The following is a 25,555-nucleotide window of genomic DNA, read 5'->3' as shown; positions in this document are numbered from 1 at the left end:
GGTTGGTTTATAAAATTTCTACTGGCTAATTCAGAGCAACTGCTGATGTTATATATTCTATTGACAAGAGCACCACTGAGACGTGTAGTTGGGAAGATTCCATGAGTGCAATCTTAGATCACCTTATAGGTAATGATAACATGGCTGATAACCAATGTGTTAATGAAGAACATTGTCATATGCAGGCGTTGAATGAGTTGTATGGTAACGACTGAAGAATTACCCTTTACCCATGATGAACTTCTCACTGTTGTTAAGTCCACTAAAAATAATAATGTCCAAGTATGGACCTACTGGAGGGAGAGGTAATCAACACGTTCTCTAATCTTTATTCAGACGAATTGTTACAAGTTTTTAATAACTGTCTAAGAGATGGTGTATTTCTGTCTCCTTGAAAGGATGCACTGCTCAAGATTATAGGCGCCTCTGTAGCCAGGTGGGAAGGAGCAGCAGTGCGCAGCACACGCTTCTTGATTAGACCGGGGTTCGAGCCCGTCACCACCAAATACGGAGGATGCGGAAAGGTCAAGGAATGACCACCGCATATCCCGGAGCAATATGGCCTTAGTTGCTAATGCTCCTAAAAAAAACCAACGAAAACAAAAAACAGCTCAAGATTATCCTAAAATCGCCAACCAAGCCAACCAGTTCACCTGCTTCATATAGACCTATTGCATTGCTTCCTGGTCTTGGTAAAGTGTGAGAAGCTCTTTTAGTCATGCGAGGGTTGCGATCTACCTTTTAGAGAATTGCTATCTACCAAAGAAGTAATATTGGTGTTTCTAACAAACAATATGGTTTCACTCCTGGTGTAGGTACTAAGGATGCGCTTCACTCTTTAGTTCACAATATACGAGAATCGAATTATAAATATAACTTGGGGATTTTTGTAGACTTTGCTGGTGCGTTTGATTCCATTAGTTGGGACAGTGTACTGATGATGATGTTGTGCATAGCTAAATGTTCTTTTAATATTTTCTCTATAATTAAAGATTATTTTAGGGATCGCACAGTAACAGTTAAGTCGAATTTTGGATCAATTCCACGTCATATGACTCGAGGCTGTCCGCAGGAATCTGTCTTGAGTCCTTTAATGTGGAACTGGGTTTTGGAAGATTGGCTCAAGAGAGAATTTGACCACTCACACACAATAGCTTATGCAGATGATATGGTAATGCTTGTGCACAGAAGCACCAGAAAGGAGCTTGAAATGAGGTCTGATTGACTGTTGAAAGAATTATGCAAATGGTGAATTTGCATAGGTTGACTATCTCTATATCCAAAACTAAAATCATGATATTGAAGGGCAAATTGGGTCTCAGTAGACCTCCACTCGTAAGGTTGAATGGTATTTCCTTACAGCAGTTGTTAATGATTGAATACTTGGGAATATGTATTGCTAGTGGCTTGAACTTTATCCCACATATTAATTAATTATTTATCAGAGAAAGTGAAAAAATTTATTGCAATGATGTCAAGAATGACGTGGTTTTTTTTTTTTTTTTATGAAAACCCCAAACACTAGAGGTATTAGAACTTACAGTACTTAGTACCGTGCTTGGGTTGGAGGTTGAGAAGACGAAAGAAGATATTTGTTGACATTAGACTTGAACTTTTGTAGACTGTAATTTTCAGGAAATCCGTATGAAGGAAGGTTTTTCCAGAAAACGGCAGTTGAATGAATAAATGAGGAAGATGAAAAGTTGGTTCTGTGAGTTTGAAGTTGGACAGTAAATGGATGTTGGCTGGTGGCAGCACGTGTTCGGACTGTTTTGAAAGAGAGAGTGGGAATTATAGAAGCTAATTCAGAAGAACAGTGCCCATGGAAGTATCTGTATAAAAGACATGCAGCAGAAACAGTATGTCTGTGAGCAGCAAGTGGAGAGACTCTGTTAGAGAGGAGTCATTAATTAACCTAACTGCCCTCTTCTGAATGGAATCTAGAAGCCTGAGAGAGGTTTTGGGGGCACCGCCCCAGATGTGGGAACAATATTCCATGGTGGGGCAGTTTTCCGATTTGTACAGAGTGAACAGCTGTTTGGAAGAAAAGTAATGCAGAGGAAGCAATATTTGTAATATGCTTATACCAAGACAGATTAGAAGTCAGGGTAATCCCCAAGAGAGAGATATCATCTTGCCTAGAATTTGGAGTGTCACCAAAGATAAGCATAGGAGCAGAAGAATCCTTTTTTGTGCGATATGACTGAGTTTCAGAAGGATTGAAATCAACTAAGTTGTCTTTGCCCCGCTGGAGAATTACCTGGAGATTGACATTTAAAGAATTGGTAGCGGATATTCGAGAAGTTGAAGCTGATTGAGCAAGGCAAGTACAATTACAAAAAAACAGTTGGCAAACCATTAGATGGAAGCTTGTTTAGAAGACCTTGATGCCAAACATGATTGATCGAAAGCTTTTGAGATGTCAAGAGCAACTGCTTGTGTTTCACCAAACTTTTCCATTAATTTGTCCATAAATGGGTAACATAATTGACACTGATAGAATCCATACTTGTGATCATTGATCAGACAGAAGATTTCTAGGTAGTTTAAGAGTTGGCGGTTATTTGATTTCTCCATTACTTTAGAAAGAGTAGAAGTAATTTCAATGGGACGATGATTGGATGGGGCAAGGGATTTGTTACCATTTTTAGGGACTGGCTGGATATGAGCAAATTTCCAAGCAGAAGAAAAAACACCTTTGGAATAAAAAAGTGAATAAAGGCGGTAAAGAACAGGAGTAACATCAGGAGCACAGGTTTTGAGAAATACCATCAGGACTTTTTTAGCATCAAGATTCATCGAAATCCTTCTGACATCCTTTTGACGGAAGACCACAGAAGGCTTTGAATGGAGCGTGTTGGGAATGGTGGGAGGTGGTTTACCAAGATCATTACTACATGAGTTGGAAGAAAAATGGGATGCTAGCAGATCAGCTTTATCCTTGGCTGAAGCTATTGCCATCCAATAGCTTTGGCAAGCGACCAGAATGCTCAGCTGCCATTAGGGCAAGAAGCAAGTTTTCTACTCTTGGCCTGTTCAAAATCTAGTTTGGACTGATTAATAACTGCTTTACAATTGTTGCAAGCTTTTGTGTATGCAGAAAATGAAACTGAAGCATTATTAACGAGCCAATTACGATATGCAACATTCTTCTCTTGAACAGCCTTAGCACATTTATTGGAAAACCAAGGTTCAGATAAAGGACGAGATTTCAAAGTGGAGTGTGGGATAAAGGATTCCATTTCCTGCAAGAATAATTTCACTGACACGATCTGAGCAAACGTTGACCAGATGTTTTGAAACAGTAATCTGACCAAGGAAAAGAAGTCTCAGGGGTCATCCCATTTTGCATTCTTGTAATGCCAAACAACATGAGGTTGGGAATAGCCATGAGATAAAGGTTCCATTGGAGAAGCGACAATCACCAAGTTGTGATTTGAGGTGCCTAAAGGATCTCTCACTTCGACCGTGTACTTAGAAAAGGGTTATTTGTGAGAAAAAGATCAAGCGTATTGGCTGTATGATTAGGATTGTCTGATATTCTTGTAGATAAATGAACAATCTGTGCTAGGTCATTAGTAATTGCAAAAGCCTCAGCATCTCGACCTGCTGGGTCGGCGTGACTAGAAAACGGAAGCCAGCTGGAGTTGTGAACATTAAAATCACCAAGGAAAATTGTCTCACTGTTAGGAAAGTTGGACTGGAGGAAGTCAGAGAGCTCCAAGTGATTAGTGGAGTTGGGAGAAGGGTAGAGACAACAGATGAATTTGACTGATGAGGTAGAGAGATTTTAAGCCAGAGAAGTTCGAAAAGAGGCGATTCAGTTGACCAAGTCCCTGACAGGGAATATCGGAATGGACATATGCAAGGAGGTGAAAGGAATCATACAGCAATTAATTTGGGCAAGTGAGATGAGCAGTAGTTGAATCAACTGATAACTGAAATTCTTTCAGAAAAAGTACATAGGGTTTGGCAGACTGCAAGTGAAAATGGACATTGTTGAGATTAGAATTGAGACCATGTATATTTGTGAAAATTAACTAGGAAGTGTTTAGGAGGTTTAGATCTTTTGGCAGATAAGATTATTCTATTAGTTTGACAATTCATGGTGTATTCAATAGTAAAAAAAAAGTGGGAGGGTAGACATGCTGTATGAAGTAATGAAATTTTTGGATATGGCATACACATGGTAAGAATATACCCAGATCCTTGACGTAACGTGGCCTCGACAATGCTCCCCGCATACACACTACTCGGACTCCCTCCAGTCACTATCTGGCAGAGTAGAGGTAGTAAGATTATGCACTAGCTGATCCGGAAGCCTCCTAAAGAGTTGCCAATAGGTTCAGCCCAGTGTACTAACTGGCGGCCAGCCTGCAAACAGCGTTTTAGAGCTGTACCCTCGAAATGTAAGGAAGTTTGGATCTTGCCATGATGTCCATTGTAACCTCAAAAGTCAGTCATACTGCATGATGGAAGAGATGGGGAAGGATTGACCGGAACTTAGCTCTGGAGACTAAACATGGGTTCCTCCACTTCAAGCCTGGGGGATAAAGGGGAAAGCACTCCATTTGATTTATGATTGCATTTTTCTGCCAATTGTTACGTATGGTGCATCAATCTGGGTTGGCCATGCAATCAAAGTAGGCAACACCAGAACTCTATTCTATACATCGAGTTATGTTGCTCAAAATGGTGATGGCCTGCAGAACGATTTACCAAAGCTTTGAAGTGTTAGCTGGCAAAATACCACTTGATTTGCAGTTAGTGTTTAGAAGCCTGTCCTTTTATTTGAGAAGAGGTATAAAATCTTAGTCGCTACACATCAAAATTAACACTTAGTCTTGGAATCGTAGCAAGATGCAATTGTATGTGTGGTGATCTGGAAACAAGTTTGGAATACGCTGATTTGCATTTGGATTTACTGAATAATGTCGATAATGTAACTCGTATGGTGGATGGGATTGACCCATTACTTATTAAAACAAGGGAAAATTTTATTGCCTTTCAAAATTTTGCTAATTCAGTTTTCGTGAGAAGGAATATACTTTTGCAATTGGAAGAGTTAAGGTTGAATAACGGATGAATTGGTGGATTGTACCTTCTTCTTTACATGAAACAGTATATTATTTTTTATATAGGAACAGAGAAAATTCTTTGCAGTTGTGGATAGGATGTTGATGGGTAGGGTTTCCTTAATGGGTAGGTATCTACTTCTGCTCCTACCAACTCAGTTGGCAAGAAGCCTTAGTTGTTTTTCTTGGATTTGATCCTGCAATAACACCTTCTTCCAGCTTGGTTTTGCTGGTTAATATTAGTAACTTCTCTTGAGCTCTCTGGCTGCTGTTAGATGGCTGTTTGTTGAACTCTTTGTCTTTTGGAGAATACCAGCAATGATCAATCTCTAGGATGTGATGCTTGTGCTCATCTGTGGACAGTGTCTCTTCATCAGTTTCTGCTGTAGCCTACTTGCCAGGTTGTGCTGTAGCTGAGGGGATGAGCATTGCACAGTACAATTGATTTGTAACGTGAATGTGAAATTTGTATTGTTAATAATTGATACTGTACTATACTAAAAATCACTGCATGGCAATGTCATGTGTTAGTAATTTTGCATTATAATTACCTATTCAAATACTCTAACCATCCAGCAACATCATCTTATTCATCTGACCTTGTTATATTATATTTTTTATGTATTTTTTTGTTTTCTTTCTCACACTAAGGAACTTGTTGGAGAGATCATGATTTTGCCATGATGCACAAATTATGGTAACTATGACAAATAGAATCAAAGAAATCTCAGAAAAGGACTTTGAAATAGCTTTTATATATACAGGTAGTTTACGAGTTTTTTTTTTTTTTTTTCAAATATCAAGCATTAACAGAATGAAAATATGAACATTAATTGCAATAAATAAATGCTAAACATTCATAAATACAGAATTTTAAACCACATGCATAGCTACGCAATACATTACTACTGTGCGTGTTTATTTCTTCAGGCAGAGATGAGGAGGAAGATCAACTCTTAAAGAATTTTGGAAAAGATTCCATATTTTAGATGCAATCAGAATAATAAAATGAGCCTGAGACAAAATTATAGAGAAGAACATGGTGTTTAGAATAACTGTCATCATTTTATTGATAATTTTAAAGGATTTCAAGCACCAGCAGAGATCGTACAAAATGAAATAAAGCGGTCGTTAATATTGCTAACCAATCGCAGCTTGAAGTTTCTACAACTAACAATTTGCTTCAAAAACACAATGAAGAGCTCATAAATCAAAACCTTGCAGTGGCAAAATGTGAAGAAGCTGAGGAAAAGAAGATTTAACATATGAAACTCGCCGACCAGGCTAGCCGGGTGGGTAAAGCGCCTGCCTGGCAACCCAAAGGTCGCGGGTTCGAATCCCGCCTCGGGCTTGGATCAAAGTACTGCAAAAAACCTTGGGAGGTGCACTATGGCCACAGAAGCCGATGTGCCAATAACTACCAAAAAAAAAATATGAAACTCTTGTTCGTTCCTTTACTCTCAAGGGGCTTGAAGAAGCTTTTCAACACACAGAAAAAGATATTGAGATTTTCGAGTCACAAGATTCAAATTTCGAGCACACTAGAAAAGTTGCTACAGATTTTTAAAAAAATGCTTATGCATGCTATCGTGAAATTTCTAAAGAAAAGAGAAAACTGTCTTGAAAACACACGACTCTTGAAGTATTTCCGAAGAAGAAAACGACTCCTTGTGCTGAGCCAACAATGAGTGTGCATTTAGTTGATGATGATGAAGAATTCTTTAACATTTGTGCGACCTTTTTTTTTTTTTTTTTTTTTTTTGGCATGAAATTTTTACGGCTGGATGCCCTTCCTGGTGCCAACCCTCACCCTTTATCCAGGCTGGGGATATGCAGTGGTCATTCCCTGACCTACCACATCCTCCGTATTTGGTGGTCATGGGCTTGAACCCCGGTCTAATCAAGAAGTGTGTGCTACGCACTGCTGCTGCTCCAGCCCACCTGGCTATGGAGGCACCATTTGTATGACAAATAATTTCTTTATTATAATTTGCTTAATTTTAAAGGCTATGTTTTCTTGATGTTTATTTCACATTACTATGGTCACATTTCATTTTTGAGAACGCAAACTGTGTTGTTAACATTGCATCTATTGTGAAAAAATTCCCACTTAACGAGTTTTTGCTTTGCGATAAAGTCAGGAATTACCACCTGTACATGCATATATATATATAATAGTGAAACAAAAATTATCATACATCAAAAAATAATGATCTTATATAAATAAGCAAGATCATTAAAATATTTCAGCATACCTTGTCAAATTAAAATTTATAAGTATGCCTGCATTAGATTTTGGTCCTAGAAAGACATTTTGATCTAACTCAAGAGTTGAGGGCTTCAACATGATTACTTCTGCTCAACTTACAAACACCACATTCTACAGTTAACATGTGTATAAATTTTGATTTCAACTACTGTGCTGAAAGACTCCAGAGGTACTGTACTGTACTGTATAGGGCAGTGTTTCTCAAAGGGTGTGCCGCAAAATTTAGAAATTTCTTCTATGACTACGTAGGTGTGCCGCGAAATTTTTCTTCTTTGGAAAATGTGCCACGAGAGTAAAAAGATTGAGAAACACTGGTATAGGGCAAACTCAGCCCAATTATAGGGGCACACATAACACTGAACAACAAAGTTTGGGTCATATCTTGCTACGGGCGTGAAAGTAAGTGTACCTTATAGATTTTAAGATGGTAAACATAGAAATAGTGCTTAAAATGGTAGATCGGCTCTTGTTTTGAAAAAGTAGTTTTTTATATTTATACAGGGCATTTTTTATTTATATGGCAGTAAGATGTAGCTATGAACATGCCAGTATCAAACACTGGACCCTTTTGCTGTATTCAGCTTCGGGAGCATCTTTTACACCATCCAACAATAATCGGCTACCGTGGTGGTACTCCATTAGTAGAGGCATGTGATGCAAGCTTATACCCATCAGCCAAAAAAAAAAAAAAAAAAGAACCCCTTCCCGTTTCACCCAGCCATTTGCTCCAAATGTTTGTCTAGTTCTACCTTGAATTTATTTAAGCTGTCAACTTCTACAATGAGAGATGGAAGTTTGTTCAAGCAATCAACTACCTGCTGACTAAAGGCAAATTTCCACACATCTATTCTACAACTGTCTTTCGTCAATTTTAATTTGTCCCCTCAGTCGATTAATCTGATGAAGAGGAAGAATCCCATCAGCACTGAGCATGCTCAAACCATTCAAAGACTTATACACTTCAATCGGATCACCTCGCAGGTGCCTAGCTTTCGCACGCTGCAATTTTCAGAAGTTAAGCATATCTTTGTGACAGCAACCCTTTGTTCCCCTCATCAATCTCATTTCCTTTCTCTGTACTCGTTCCAGCAAATCTACATCCTTCCTAAAATGAGGCCTCCAGACCTGTATGCAGTACTCAAGGTGTGGCCTGACCATTGCTTTATACAAGGCGATAATGACATCCTTTTCCCTGCTAGAAAAATTCCTGTATATCATTGACAAGACACCATGAGCTATCCTTGCAGACCATCTGCACTGGTCAGAAAACTTCATAGCTGACTGCGCAGTTACCCCAGGTCCTTTTCATTCTCTACCACCCTCAGTGTAGTACCACACAGTTGATATGATATGTTGCTTTTGTATCTTTGTTCCTAGGCGCCTCCGTAGCCAAGTGGGAAGGAGCAGCAGTGCGTAGCACACGCTTCTTGATTAGACCGGGGTTCGAACCCGTCACCACCAAATACGGAGGATGCGGAAAGGTCAGGGAATGACCACCGCATATTCCCGGAGCAATATGACCTTAGTTGCTAATGCTCTTTAAAAACCCAAATAACATCTTTGTTCCATTGCTACAATGCCTTGATGGAAGCACTCACCGCATTCGTTGTTGGTGGCACCATAGTTTGGCGGGAAGAAATCCAGCTGCGAGTGCAAGAAATGCATCTTCGGTGACATGTTTCACCCCCAGTTTTTCATAAGAAGTAATTATCTATATAATATTGGTGTAAATACACCATAGATAACTCTTAAATGAAAAAACTACAATAGTAGTGTAAAAAGGCATAATTTTATCTGTATCTCATATTGTGCACCTCCTTCACAATGAGTTGCCATTTATTAAGCATAACAGTAATTATTACTATTATAGAAATGGCTGTTTGTAGTTGCTCAGATATTTTAATGTATAGCAAATTTGCCTTTTCAGGTAATACTGTGAACGATTTAAAATATTAGCAACTCTGTCAGAACTGTATATTTGTGTCTAAGTTGAACATAAACCCAAGTTATGTGATCGTATTCACACCTTAAGCTTTAGTAAGAGAAGAATGTGTTTTGATTTGATTTCAATTATTGTATTGAAATATCCCTGTAGTCTCTCTCTCTCTCTCTCTCTCTCTCTCTCTCTCTCTCTCTCTCTCTCTCTCTCTCTCTCTCTGTGGTTAATGGTAATGTTTGTTTTAAGTTCTGTATATTATTTTTTGAGAACAAAGTTTTTTAATGTTGACATTGATGATCATATTTTATGTGTAGTTTAGAAAAAATGGATGAAAGAACTGGTCTACCCAGAGTTATAGATGAATTAACTAAAGAATGTGAACAGCCATTATCTCCTGAAGCTAGTGAAGAGCTGAGACAGAAGCAGGCTAAAGAAGAAGCTAGGAAGAAAGAAGAATTCATTCGAAAGGAACGAGATCTGCAAACACAGATCCAGAAACTACATACTACTTGTGTACCTTTGGTTGGTAGAGATCGTGCATTTAGAAGATTCTGGCTAATAAATTCAATTCCAGGTTTATTTGTTGAACATGATGATCCTTTTGTAGGACCATGCTTAACAAAGCCAACACCTTGTAATAGTGATTCTAGCCATCGCTCCAGTGATGAATTGCCCCTCTCACTAATGAAATTTTTACAGCGTAATTCTGATGACAAAAGCACAAATAGCGACAAAGAAAATGAATCTATAGATGGTGTGCATCTTCAGTTAAATGATGTAACTTCGGGGTCTATCAAAATCCAAAAGCTGTTGGGTGATTCAAATTCGTGTGTTGATATTTTCAAAAAGACTGTTTTGGATTCTGAAGTGAATATTCCTAATCCTCAGACAATTTTGCAAAAGCTTGAACATAAACAAGATGAACTTGAAAGTGGTGTATATAGTTCTGACAAAACCTTTTCTGCAGCACCTGATAACAAAAACCTGGTGTTTGGACTGTGTACTGCTTGCCCTTCAACTTGTTCTGTACATACATCTAGTGATCTTAGGACTAAGTGGAGTTTTTATTATAAAAAAGAAGAATTAGATATGCTTATAGCATCATTAAATCCACGGGGATTTCGTGAAGGTGCTCTAAAAGATGTATTAGTTTGTGAAAGAATCAGACTGGAAGACCTCCTTACAAAATGTCCTGCAAATTCTTTGAATAGTAAATTACCACCACCTCCACTTCAGCCAGTTGTGAGGAAATCTCAAAGACTTCAGGGACAAACACAGTCCGAATACTCTGGAATCCCACCAGAAGATGCTTTAGAGATGACATTACGTGATGCAATACTTGAAATGGAAGAAAGAATTTATGCTGGTGGCCTTGGAGCAATCAAAGTAGGTGATGTTCAAAGTATTTATTGTATTTATATACAGGATAGTCCATAAGTAAGGAAACTACTTTTAATAACTGCTAATGTATATATATAGGTTATTTGATAAATAGTTTATAATTTATTATTTCGAGGTAATTTGAACACAGGAAAAGCACCACGAGCCTTACAGTGGAGAGGATTAATATTTATAAAGTGGCTTGCAAAATATGAAAATGTTGCATAAGTTGCACATTAGTTCAAGAAGCTTTTTGAACATAATCCACCCAGATTAAAGACCATAGAGTAATTTGTGAAGACATTTGAAGGAAACAGTACACAATCTACCAAAACAAAACCTGGTAGACTTTGTATCTCAAAGGCATCTGTCAATTTGGAACTTGTAAAGAGAGGATTTTGAAAGAAGTCTAAAAAAATCTGAAAGAAAGCAAGGCTTGGAACTTAAAATACCTGAAACAAGCTTAAAATAATCATAAAAGAACTTAATATAGGTTTATCATCCCACATTGCTACAAAGTTTGAATAAGGATGACCCAAATAGAAGATTGGAATTTGCCAAGTGGGTTCTTTCCCCTCCTCTCCCACCAAGTATTTCTAACACAGATATTGACGATGTTTTGTTTACTGATGAATCCAATTTAAACTAAGTGGATCTCTTAATTTCCATAACTGAGCTTATGAACTCTCTTATGAACCTCCATTAACAAGGATTTAAATGCTCCTAGGTTAACAGTCTGGGCTGGAATTTGTACAGGAGGTGTTTTTGTACCTTTTTTTCTTTGGGGAAATTGTGGCAAGATATAAGTTATGTGCTCTTCTATTGTGCCAGCGTTAACTAAATTATATATTTAAAATAGTGTTATTATTTACAAGCAAACATTTCCTTACTTATGGATCTCTCTCTCTCTCTGTATTTCAAAAATAATTTTTTTTTTTTGTAATGTTTTCAGTCCATTTTTTTAATTTGCTTAATATAAATTAATTGAATAAACTGAGCATGCTGAATTAGATCTAGGAATTAATATATTAGTATCAGTTTTATAATGGCTAAATGTTACAAAGAAGCAGACTTTTTCTCTATCTGCCAAAAAAAAAAAAAGAAGAAAAAAAAATTTACTATAATTTTCACTCTCCATTTCAACCACCATTGCAAGCAGTTTATTCCAGTGATCTACATGTTGTGTAAAGTCAAACTTCAGGGATACACCCTTCAGCTACTCCTCAAAATGTTCCTCCTCCCCATCCATTCTACTTTCTTCTGCTAGTGAACATACACCTTCATTCTGTGCCTCAGTCAGGTACACTCTATAATGTCTAGTTTGCAGGCTTTGCAGTTCCACCTTCTAAATTGTTTTTCATGTGGGCATCAGTTAGCACCCTTCACAAATTTGGTTGCCCTTCTTTCAACCTTTTCTGGAAGCTCTTATATCTTTATTTGCATGTGACCTCTAGACCTGAGCATGGTACCATAGTGGCAACTTCCATGTTTTTTTTTTTTTTTTTTTGTTTTTTTGGCAGAATCCCTCTTTTTGACCCAATTTGACCCCTTCATCATCATCACTATATCATAATATTTACTCATAACATAATATTTCTCCATCTTTTTCTTTTTGCAAAAAAATAATATAATAATAATAAAAAATGAAAAAAAACTGCATTGAAATTAGAATTTAAAAAATTTCTCTGAATTCTGCTTATTTTTGCTAAGGCATTGATCTCTAATAATCAATATTATCCCATATTGATCTATAACAATATGGGATAACAGCATTGTTCTATGTGATGTAACTATTTCATCATATTTTATGATTATTATTATTAATTCGATAGTGTAATGAACAATCTACACATCAATCCCGAGGGACTGAGGATACTATAGTTACTATACCTTGAGCAAGAAGTAGCAATCACTGTAGAGGGAGAAAACACAGACTGGATACAAATTCAGAAAGGAGTGAGGCAAGGATGAGTGTTGTCTCCTGTGCTGTATAGTTTCTATGCTGAAACCAGTATAGATCTAATACAGGATTCTAAAGAAGGAATTACTGTTAATGGTTCAGTTATCAATAACCTGCGACACGCAGATGATACTGCCATCATTACAACATCAAAGGAAAAGCTACGAACACTCGTCAACAAAGTGGTAACAGCCAGTGAACAGATAGGCTTAACAATTAATGCCAATAAGACCAAAACTATGATCATATGCAAAAACACCTTGCCTAGAATCAAAATGCGTTGTGGCAACTCCACCATCGAACGAGTGAGTAGCTTTAAATATCTATGGAAGATCTTTGAACAATAATGACCAGGGCACAGAAATTAGAAGTAGAATTGGTATTGCCAAAGAGGTATTTAAAAATCTTAAGAACTTCCTCTGTGACACAAAACTGGATTTCCAGAAAAGATATCGAATGGCCAAATGCTACACATGGAGCACTCTCCTATATGGATGTGAGACCTTGGTCAGGTGGAAATCGGGAAACTGGAAGCCTTCAAGATGTGGATTCTCAAAATTCTGTGGACAGATCAAGTTACCAATGAACAAGTCCTTAAGAGGGCTAGCACCACAAGAACACTACTAACTACAATTGCAAAGAGAAAGATTGCCTACCTCGGGCATATTATAAGAGGCCGATGATATGACATGCAGAGACTAATCCTGCAGGGGAAGATTAAAGGCAAAAATGTAAAAGGAAGACAGAAAAAAGTGGCTTGATAACATCAAAGAATGGAGGGGGGGTAGAATCTTACGACACAAGAACTATTGCACAAAGCAAGAGACAGTTAGCTGGAAAATGTTGGTCTCCAAAGTTCAAATTGAACATGGAACCTGAAGAAGAACAACTATTAATGGCATATGATGCAAGGAAGCAAGCTTATAAAGTATCAGCAAAAAAAAAAAACTTGTCTACCCCCTCCAATAATAGTTCTTCTTTTCATTCTTTCTTCTTTGAATTTATTCAAACTATCCACTTTCACAACACCAGATGGAAGTTTGCTCCAACTGTCAGTTGCACTCTGGCTAAAGGCAAACTTCACATCTGTCCTGCAACCATCCTTCCTCAATTTGAATTTATGCCCCCCCCCCCCCCCCATGTATGATTCAATCCCACCATTTGTGCTGTGTGATGTGCATTAACAATGCTTTTCAGTGATGCCAATGGAATGCAGACCTAACGTAGCCATGTGGGCTGAGGTTCAGGCCCATGACCGCTAAATATGATTAACATTTGTATCGATCGATTGATTTATTGTAAACTCCACTGACATGGTGTAGACCAGGGTTCAGGCCTATAACTGCTAAATACGATTAATGTTTGTATTTATAATTTATTGTAAACTCCACTGGTTGTGCTAGAGTATAAACAAGAACAGTGTAAAATTTCAGAAGACATGTAGACAAGATTTTTCATATATTGTTAAAATTGTATGGACTCTTGTTCAAATCCAGTTCATAATCCAAAAGTTTTGAAAGAAGACAAATTAATGAACTCAAGAAAAAGAACCTTTGAATTACAAACTTCTGGTGAAAGTAATACTCAACGGGCCAAGCAAGCAAGCTGATAATTCTAGGTCAGTGGAACCTCAGTTTTCCATGATTTCCTGAATCGGACATGCATATTATATCATTAGGATGCCCAGATGTGGGTGTCTTTGACCTTCTAGACCTGTTTAAGCCTGCACAGTAATACAACTATTATTACTTATGATTGTACATTCTGTTAGACAGTAATATTCTAATGTTTGTTAGTTTGGCATCGTAGGTAATTATTCTAAAAAAGACAGAGAATTATTCAGTTGGCTCTTGGTTATTAGTCATGTAGTGCAAGGAAGCCATGGGCTTTTGCTGCACCAGCAAAAAAAAAAAAAAAAAAATTAATGCACAGTTAAGAAAGTAAATGCTATGTGCTTCTCTCCTCACATAGGTAACAATCCTGTTGACCTATGACATTCTTCAAACTGTCAGCCTCAGCTACCTGCAGAGGAAACTTGTTCCACTAATCACTGGCTAAAGGAAAGTTCTCACGATCTAGTCTAAACCTCTTTCTATGTACTTTGAATTTATGGCCTTTAGTTCTGGAATTCTTTATAACATGAAAATTTTTCCTACATTCATTTTAATAACTCCTTAGGTGCCTAGTTGCCGTGCTCCATAGCCCACATAAACAAAGTTTTCCTCACACAGTCTCCTTTTTTGCTGATCTCGCTATCCGAGTTGCCTGTCTTTGGGCCCTTTAAAGAAACTCAGTCTTTTTAAGATGTCACCATTTGGACACAGTATTCCAAATTCCATCTTATAATTGCCTTATACAGTGGGACTATGACTTTACACTATATTGTTTGATAAATCATCTTGAACACCATGGGCTTTCCTGGCCGGCTGTTTACACTGGCCAAAAAATTTCATATCTGCACGTGTCATAATTTCCAGATCCCTTTCTCCCTCTACTGTTTTTAATTCAGTCCCACAAAGTATATAAGTTATTATGGGGTTGTAGTTCCCCAAAGATGGGGAATTCCCCAGCCTTGCATTTTTCTGCATTAAAACATAGCTGCCACTTTTCAGGCCATTCATGAAGCCTGTTCAAGTCATCCTGAAGGAACATTGCTTGGCATTAGCAACCCTTCCAATCTTTACATTGTCTGCAAATTTCAACATTGCACCTTTTATTCCTTTAGTGAAATTGTTTATAAAAATCAGAAACAACAGATTGGTTTAAGAGCCAGTCCGTAGGAACCCACTTCTGACTTCACACCAATCTGGAGATTATCCAATCGTGACAACCCTTTGCACTCTGTCCTACACCCTCCCCCCCCCCCCATAATCCATTTTAGATTCTTTCCAGTAATTCCAACATATTCCAGCTTATACAATAACCTATCATGAGGGATTAAGACTTGATAAAAATCCAAATAAACTATGAAATTGTTTTCTACATCTAGCACATGAGTAACTGTGTCAAAGTAGTTAACCAGATTAGTTAAACATAATTTTCCCTTAACAAAACTATTTTGTGTGTCTTTCCAAATGCTATTTTTATCTAAATGTCCTTGGATTGTGCTCTTAATCATTGCCTCTTAGATTTTCTCTACTACTAAAGTCAGACTGATAGGTCTGTATTTATTGCCCTCACTCTTAGAACAGCCTTTTTGTATTGGCAATACGTTGGCGCTTCTCCGATCCAAAGGAATCTCTTCAGAGCACAGAGATTCCTTCAAAATTACTGATTATATTCCATCAACTCCAGGAGCCTTACTTGCCTTTATGCTTGAAAGTTTGTTGGTAGTAAACTCGATCTTATTGCATTTGCAATAATACCGATAACTGGAATTCTGTGGGGTTTTATGTTATGGAATTGTTGTTGTTATTTGGTTTTTAGGAGTATTAGCAACTAAGGCCATATTGCTCCGGGTATGTGTGGTGGTCATTCCCTGACTTTTCCGCATCCTCCGTATTTGGTGGCTCACGGGCTCGAACCCCGGTCTAATCAAGAAGCGTGTGCTACGCACTGGTGCTCCTGCCCACCTGGCTACAGAGGCACCTTATATGGAATTGTGGTGGAGAGAAAGGGACCAATGGAAAGTGCAAGTGCTGGCAGTGTTAGGAAACGAAACAAAAATGATTAAGAAGTACAAAGCAGGACAAAGTTTGTCATCTATTGCACAGAATTAGGTCTTGCTGCTTCAACAGTGAATACTATTTTAAGGGAAAGTGCAAAAGAACATGTTAAAGGATCAATGCATTTAATATAACCCGTGATCACAAAACAGCATTCAGGTGCTATATCGAAGATGGAAAAGCTATTAATAATATGGATGGAAAATCAGATTCAGAAGCAAGTGCCCCTAAGCCCAATGGCCATTCAAGCAAAAGCAACAAGTATTTATGAAGATATTAAGGGTAAATACAGCAAAGCCCAAGCCAAGTTTGTGGCAAGCAATGGATGGTTTAATAGGTTCAAGCATCGTGTTGTTGGTTTCCAAAACATTAAAGTATGCAGTGAAGTCGCCAGTGCCAATTCTGCAGCTGCAGATAATTTGTGATGTGTTGGGGGAAAAAACCTAAATCTCCACAGCTCTCAACTTCCCCAGTGGCATGCTTATCAGCTGGAGAGTTAATTCTGGCAACAATACTCGAAAGGTAACACTTGCTGACATTATGCCAAAATTTTCTAATTTTGAAATTTTTGTAATTTTTCCTGTGCATGAGATAAAAAAATTGAATCAATAATTCTATTTACATCTTCGTCCAACGTTTCTTTTTTTGCTTCAATCAAATTTGTGAGTGCTGCATGAGCATTTAGGGAAATTCCGACTTATGTAGGTTTCCGCACAACGCAACCTTTACATAAGTTGAGGAATGGCTGTACCTATTAAATTCATCAGCTGGGTTATCTATGACTTTCCCACATCCAGTATACAACAGTCCGATCCGATTTGTTTTCTTCCTTTTTGTGTTATACATGAAAAACTTGTTCTTATTCTGTGCTCTCTTAGGCAGTGTGTTACTATTATAGATCATCTTGTAGGCTTCGGTACTTTTCATTGCTCTATAACTTTCCCATGCTGTCTGTTTTTGCTCTATTTGATTGGCCAGTTCCATCACAGCATTCTATTTGTGTCATATTTTCTTAAGTTTATATTTGTAAAAGAATAAGAGAAGTTTACCACAATATGATAAGTAGAACACTTCCATATGATACTCTCTAGAAATTAAAACGAATATAACATTACAGTAAAAATTGGATTAAAAAATTAAAAATTAAATAAAAAATGAATTAAAAGAATTTTAAAAAATATTGCAAAACGATTTTCCTTCCTGAAGCTGACAGTGCTTTTGGACCATATGTCATGATCACAGGAATCAGAATTACCGAATAGGGATTATTTGTGCATGTGCATAAAAGACCACGAATCGGAGATAAGATATGGCCGGTGAACATTAACAGAATTCTTGTGTAATTTGATTTCGACGGTTTTTGCAATTAATAGTCTCATATAATTACATTGGACACTAAGTATTTTGGCCTTGTTTAATTAAAATGTGTTTTTCATTAATGGCATGAAAGGCTAATTCTGACACTGCCAAGCGAGAAGCACGAACTGAGACCACATGCTGATTAACACGAAAATTCAGAGAAAACTGCTTAGAACCTTGGTAAGACACGTTGCAATCACCACAAGAAATGTATACCAGGTCATTTATTTGTGTTGCAAACGAGGAAAGAACTGAGTGATTGTTCAGTATAGTGTGTAATTTCTGTATTGGTCTTGCCGCAATTTTAAATTCAGTATCTTTAAAGAATCTGGTAAGCTGCTTGTGCCACTGTTCAACATATGGAACAGAAATAAAGTATTTTTTGATGTTACTATTGTTGTTTGGTGTTCATTTTTTATCCTGTCCTTAGCTTGTACCCTAATTCAGTTTGTTGTAGCAAGGGGGTAACCCCTGTTTAAGAATCTGCTGGTTAATATTTGTATTTCTGAGCCCAAAGCAGATTCCGTTGTTGAATATTTATAGTCATTGAGAAATTGATTAAAGATGCCTTTTCTATACAATAAAGAGTTCTTCTATATTAGATCTTTTGTAGGTGAACAGGTGATAGCTATTATAATGTAGAAGCATGCCGGTGTTTGTAGGTTTACGATAGATGTTAAATTGGATTTTATTAGAGTCCTGAGTAAGCGTGCAATTTCACACTTACCCCTATTTGGTAATTTTCATTCCTGTGATCACAACATACAGTCGAAATGCATTGTCAGCTTCGGGAAGGAAAATCATTTTGCAATATTTTCATTAAAATCATTTAATTAATTTTTTACTTAATTTTAATTGTGTTCAATTGTTTTCAAGTTCTTTTTTGCTGTGATGTTATATTTGTTTTAATTTTTGGAGAGTATCATATGGAAGTGTTCTATATATCACATTGAAGTAAACTTCTCTTATTCTTTTACAAATATTGAAATCAACGTAAAATGTATTGAGCATCACAGCTGTGGTTTATACTATCAAATTCACGGCTTCCATGATTATTGCTTTAAAGGTATTCCAGAACTGAAATGTATTGGCCCTCCTTCTGCAATGCAGTCCACCCAATTGATAGATATGCCGTGTAGTCTTAAACTGCCATAATCCCCATTTTGAAATTAAACTGTGCCTTTACCTTTAACTACTGCAACATTTTTCTTAAATCTTCCAACGAACCACTGTGTGATCACCATCTATCATTTGATTCGTGACTTATGATGGGGTCAAGAATATTCTTATTTCTAACATGGTCGTACAAATAATAATCTAGTTCATTTAAAAATTTTGTTCCCTGTGGCGAGTTTCCCTCCCACCTATTCCAATCAACTAGGGGCTGATTGAAGTAACCCAATATGACGTTCACGCTTGCTTGCCCATTCCATCTGTACCTAGAGACTTATCATACACTTCACAGTCTTCTGGTCTGTAGATTATTCCCACTCTCATTATACCTTTGCTTCCATTTAACTTGCACCACGCTGATTCTTTTCTGGTGGAAGTAACTTCTGACTGAGCAAAAGCTCGTTTTGCCCTCTGGCTGCTTTTGATAAGAAATATGACCCCACCACTACTTCTGTCTTTCCTAAATACGTTATACATACCATAGTGGAACTTGTCTTCAATTTCTGGGTGGCACCACGTTTTTGTTAACTCTTATTATTTCAGCATTATTTGTCCTAACCAGGAGTTTGAATTCACCCATTTTGTTAACACTCTTTTACAGTTAAGACATTAGTATTTTCTATGGTTTACTATCCTGGCACACCATTGGAATTTATTTAGGCTTGTTTGTATAGCTTTATATAGTGGATATTAAGGAAGTGAGGGATATTTTTAAAAAAATGAAATGATGTAAATTGGTGTTATTTTTGTGGCATGTCCAAAAGGGAAATGATGTTAAAAAGTAGTTCTCAAAGTCTTAGATTCTACAGCTTGAACTTCAGCAAAGATGAAAAAATTTAAAAACACTGTGGGATCTGACAACTTGAATATGATGAAAAGCTGAGTGTTGATCATTCAGCAGCCACTGTTTTACAGCAGGAATTTTCTCTTGGTTGAAAGACATCTACCTCATGAGCAAATATACAATGCTGATGAATCTGGTGCATTTTGGAAAGTATTACCATTAAAAACATACTGGCTTAAAGGGCAGCACCTGGACATAAAATTAGCATAGAGTGCATAACTTGTGTATACCAGTGGCGTCCAAGCTAAGCAGTCAAGATCTTTCAAGCAACAGAAATAATGACGACTATAGCCAAGCTAAAGCTTTGATGAATGAAGAATATTTAAAAATTGATTTTTTAATCACTATTTCATCTTTGAGCAAATCTTTGAAACCAGGTCTTCCAGAAAAATCGATTCTCTTGGTGGACAAATAACTTTATATAGTTTCTGCTTCCAAACATCACTTCTCTTTAATCCAAATACCTTTAATTCTATGACAGGGGGTGTTTGTTTGTTTGTTTGTTATTTGGTTTTTAGGAGCATTAGCAACTAAGGCCATATTGCTCCGGGATAAGCGGTGGTCATTCCCTGACCTTTCCGCATCCTCCATATTTGGTCGTCACGGGCTCGAACCCCCGGTCTAATCAAGAAGCGTGTGCTACGCACTGCTGCTCCTTCCCACCTGGCTACGGAGGTGCCGACCAGGGAGTGATTGAAAATTTAAAGCACCGATACCATAAATGTTTTCTTTGCCACATTATAGACGAGAACAAGGAAGTGATGGAATTTTTAAAGATATGGACTTTAAAAGATGTTTTTTTTTTGTGTGTGTTGTCGAGACGTATGCCAAAATTCTGCCAACTACAATTCACCAGTTGGGAAGATTTTCCCCCAGTGTGCATCAGAATCAGAACAAACAATTAATGTAAACACTGTAGTAAATTGCATTCAAATTTTAAAAAAAAATGTGAATAACTGTGAAGAAGTGATTGAAGCAGGTATGGAAGAATAGCTTGGTATCAGTGACAGAGAATCGAATTATGAAACCAGCGGTGATTAATAATTGTACATGGGTAGTATTACAAACCAAAAACTTCTGAAGTTAATGAAGAGAGTGAATTAATGATTTCAAAGGAAAACATTACAATGAATGGTTTTTTTTTTTTTTTTTTTTTTTGTTTGCCTGCTTATGGGGCTATAGTACATTGTGGTAAGTTTGTAATTTTGCTACAGTACATTTGCATAGTGATTTATGGTGTGTTTCAGTGTTATATTTAAAATGTTTTAGATTAAAGTCAATTTTTACATGTTCTGAACTTACCTATATAAAGTTTAAAATATATAAACTTTACTGGTTTGTACCCTACCAATATTTTTTTTTATCCACTATTGTCCTTTCATTAGCACAGATAATAGAGATTTCACTGTAAAGCAGTTTTGCTTGTTTCTTTTAAATGTTATGCCAATGTTTGAAAATCCAAACAGCTCTATCCAGCATAAATCACATCCATATACTAAGGTCATCATTACTTGTAGATATGTTGAAAGATGTTGTGTGCAAATTTAATATAACAAAAATCTTTCACTTCCATTTTGGAATTTGATTACCATAAACTAGATGGATGATTCTGACTTAGTCATTGGCATTTCTTATGCCTGGGTTGTGAGAAGTTTAAAAATGAGATGATTCTGTTAGTCACTGGAGGAATACTTTATGGCTGCACATGTAGCCATTTAATTACAAAATGATATTCTTACAAATTCTAAGGTAGTGCAAATTTCATCAATTGACAATGCATGATTTTCAAATTTGAAATTTTTGTGGACAAGGTTCCAGTATTTCTTGGTGTTAGTAATGATAACGAAATAAATGAATTAATGGATTAATTCTGCAGCATCAGTTCTGTGTTTTCTGTGTGAGAACTTACAGGATGCTATTGTGAGAGAAGCAAGAATTGATGAATATTAATCAGTTCTGAAACTGACAAAGGCACAAGGAAGCTTGAAATATAACAAATTATCCCTTGGCATTTTAACAATTCCTTATTGCAATGCAGAGTGAAAGAATATATTCAGCCAGGTGAGAAAAACAAAAACTCTGAGTTCAAATCTCTCTGGTGAAGCTTGGGAAGTGCTCTTGCCAGCTAAGCCTACAGAGCAGGTTGAGTTGAGTTAAAATTTCTGGAGTGCAGTCTCAACAGTATCTTTTTTTGAGGCAACAAAAGTCCAGACAGGAAAATCTTAGGTAAGCTGATGTTTGAAAGTATACTGTACTGTACTTAACATGTTGATTATGTTAAAATATATTCCTAGGTATATTCCTATTCCTGTTTTAATACAAAATGTGAATGTTATCAGTGTAATTTTTAGTACAGTATAGACCTTAAGAACATCTGTGTTCCTCCTGCTTAAGTTACATGATCGCCAGCTTTTTAAAAGTCAAAGGTTGTTAGCTATGGTTTATCACAGAACATGTTATTCTGGAATCTGTTTCCTGTAGTGCAATTGCCCAGAACCTGTGTGATAGATGTGATCGTTCTGAAATATGTGCTATTTTCAATTATTATATATGGCAGTAATCACAGTGATTTCTAGTTACATCCCACTTTTCGTAATAATAATTTAAAAAGTCAAATTGAAAGCAGCTTGTCCTCAGTGCAGGCATTGGAGAATGACTGGTTGGTAGGCCAAATCAGTTGAAGCGAACAGTCGGGCAATCTTCAACAAAAGAATCCTTGTTATATTCATCACTGCTTCCTTTAATTCCCATGATTTTGGGATTGCCCATCTTGCAGCAAGGGTAGTCCCTTTGGATGATTCCTTAAGTTTACTATATATTGATGTGTCAAACAATGACAAGCCAACATTGCACACCCAGATGAACAATGAACTGTTTCTGATTAAAAAATCAAGCTCTTGCTAGAATATATATATATATATATATATAGTAAAGAATAATTGTATTAAGAAGCTAATTAATCATGGGGGTGGAATGTGACTGTACGAAAAGGAAGATATCATAGCTTATGGATCAGGGACACTGCATTAGCAAAACTTACCCTACAGCCATAATGTATATATATATAGTAGCAGAGGCACAAGACAGTAATTAGTGGCAAACATTTATTTGACATAATATTAACAATGGAGTACAAGATGCATGCATTTCATGATGTTACAACAGATGCTCGAAGGTTCCACCATGAGACGCGATGCATGCGTGACACCGACGCAGCATGGATTGGCAGACACGGTCGAACACACCTGGAGTTTCTTTGACAGTAGCAGCAGCGCAGATGAGTCTCGCCACGAGATCCATTTCCATCTCCACAGGCGATTCATACACGATAGATTTGAGGGTCCCCCCCACAGAAAGAAATCAAGGCTCGATAAATCAGGTGAGTGTGGGGGCCAGGCAACGGGTCCATCACAGCCAATCCATCGACGCCCAAAACGCCTGTTCAAATGGTCACAAACACACCTTCCATAATGGGCAGGCGCCCCGTCGTGTCGAAACCAAATGTTGCGTGTCACATTTGCTGGAACATCGTCAAGTAACCCTGGTAGAACTTGTTCAAGAAAGATCCGATATTTAGCGGTGTTCGTGCGGTATGGTAACAGGTATGGGCCGACTAAGCAGTCACCGACCATGCCTGCCCACACATTTATTGCAAAGCGATGTTGTGCTGCATGTGCACACATGAGCATTGTGCTGATTGAATAAGCCTTCCTGAGTAGAATAAGCCTCATCCATAAACAAAACATAGGCTGGAAAATTCAAGTCTTGAACACTTTCTTGGAGAAACCACTGCACAAAAGCCACACGAGCAGGATGATCTTGGGGGAGCACTAACTGAACCCTTTGGAGATGAAAGGGGTGTAAGGAATCATCATGCCAGACACGCTGTACACTGCAACGAGACACTCCAAAGGCAGAGGCAACGGCATGTGTGCTGGTAGTAGGATTATTCTGGACGGCATTCAACACACTTTCTTCCATGGCGGGCAGTTCGCGTCAAACGTGGTCTGCCCGCACTACTCCCGTTACATCTAAATGACCCATAATTGCACAAATTTTGATGCACACGCGTAAACAAATAGTGGTCCGGTACATGTCTGTCTGGGAAGCATTCTCCATAAATTCATTGAGCAGCTTGTCCATTGCCCTCTGCTAATCCATACACTAGGTGCATGTCTGCCAGCTCACAGTTCGTGTATCGATGCATGCTCTTTGTGCGGCGACTACTGCTTGAATGAGTAAACCAGAAATTTTCCCTCTCGCGAACTGATGAACAGCACCGTCTATCGACATGGTGACATTTCTGGTTATAGGTTCCTATTCGATTCACATTCCTTTAGATGTTATCTACCTCTCCTAAACGTTTGTACCAATATTTTTGAGACACCCTGTGTATAAAGTATATTGTATGTAGAAATGTGAAGAAGAAGATTTTGATTTAAACCTATTGAATATATGGTATACACTGTGAGCTCAACTGAATGAATAAGGAATGTAGCGATACATGGTATGAAGAAGAAATAGACAGGAAATTAAAAATATAGATAAGAAGTGAAAAGGCGACCAAAATAAGATAACATTGCGATGTCTTTCACAATCTGTGTCATCATCAGAGGTCATCCACCGAAATTATGAAAAACACCACAATGTTCTTGCTTCTGTTTCCGACATGTTCTGTATGCTGTGGTGCACATGAGCTGTTGCCACGTGTTGAGAATGAAATATTAAAATTATTTAAAATTTTGCAGTAACAGTAAGGTCTAATAGATTGTGCCAATAAAAGTGGTTAAATTACGTAGTGCATACAGATCGTGGATGACCTTATAGAAGCAAGTGAAAAGAATTTAAAAACTGAAAAAACAAAAGTAATGAATATCGGAGTAGGCAGGAAGAAAGGGACTTACCGTTACTTTGTAAAACTGACAAAATGACCAAGATGGTGGCGTGCTGGTATATTTGTGTGTGGGTGCGCTAGCGGCTCCTAGCGTTAGAATGTGTGGGGAAAAAAATAAATAAATAAAAATATATATATAATTATGGTATGGTGTCTGTATAGATTGAAAAATGAAATAAGTGGTGATGAATGCAGTTAAATACATGATGTCCAAACCGTCCAGGATAGTTGAGAAATATAATAGCTTAATAAAAGCAGCTAAACTTTGTTAAGGCGAAAAAGAGATTGGGTAAAGTAAAAAGGTAGTGTCCCACATATTGCGTTTGGTAGACTAATGGCTCACAGGATATAAGAAGTAGTGGCTAGTAAAGCAGAAAGATGAATGAAGTAGAGATAAGTAGTTGGGCTCGGGTAGTTCAGGGTTGCAAACCCGTTCCTATAGTTAGGACCCTGAACGAAGGTCTGGGAGTGAGTGTATCGTGTATTTAAGGTCAGTTGGGTGAAAAATATATGGTATGTTCAGTTTTAATTTTTTTGTTGAAGGCTATAAGTTTCTTTGTAATAATATTGCAGGAACTGGATATAGGTTTGTGTGTGTTGCTGGAGTTAAGTTCAGTTCTCAAGGTGTGTGCATAAAATGTTTTGCAAATAAAGGCATAGTTGTTTGATGCTTTATCCACTCGTGTATTGATGAAGTCTTTATGTATATAAAGTAAAAATAAAAAATAATAATTAAATTATATACAAGTTTAATACACTGTGTTAGGCCAATTGGTGGGTACAAGTTTTCTAGGTTGTAAGACACCACAGAGGCCTAGTGTATTGTATATACACTATTTACATACTTCGTGTATAAGGGTTTTTTTGTTATTGATTAATGATTATGCTGTTTATTTTGATGTCCCATAGTTTTTTATGCTTTACGATGTTAAGGGCTTTACAGAAGTGGTAGCGAAGATATGCTGTAGGAAAATGGTTGTTTATTAGTTTTTTGTAT

The 25,555-nt window shown here is 37.2% G+C and overlaps 1 protein-coding gene across 1 annotated transcript in view; it reads left to right on the top strand.

The window, feature by feature from the left end:
• Acf (ATP-dependent chromatin assembly factor large subunit) overlaps positions 1-25,555 on the top strand; it is a 373,562-nt gene that overhangs the window by 237,879 nt on the left and 110,128 nt on the right. The window contains exon 15 of the mRNA XM_090376504.1: positions 9,598-10,669. Within this exon, the coding sequence (XP_090232630.1) occupies positions 9,598-10,669 (1,072 nt within the window). The remainder of the gene's footprint in view (positions 1-9,597; positions 10,670-25,555) is intronic.

Source organism: Mastigoproctus giganteus, chromosome 6, assembly GCF_048544385.1.
Source record: "Mastigoproctus giganteus isolate SK-2022 chromosome 6, ASM4854438v1, whole genome shotgun sequence".
NCBI classification, from domain to species: domain Eukaryota; kingdom Metazoa; phylum Arthropoda; class Arachnida; order Uropygi; family Thelyphonidae; genus Mastigoproctus; species Mastigoproctus giganteus.
Note: the sequence above shows the minus strand (reverse complement) of the source record. Positions and strands in the feature narration are given on the sequence as shown.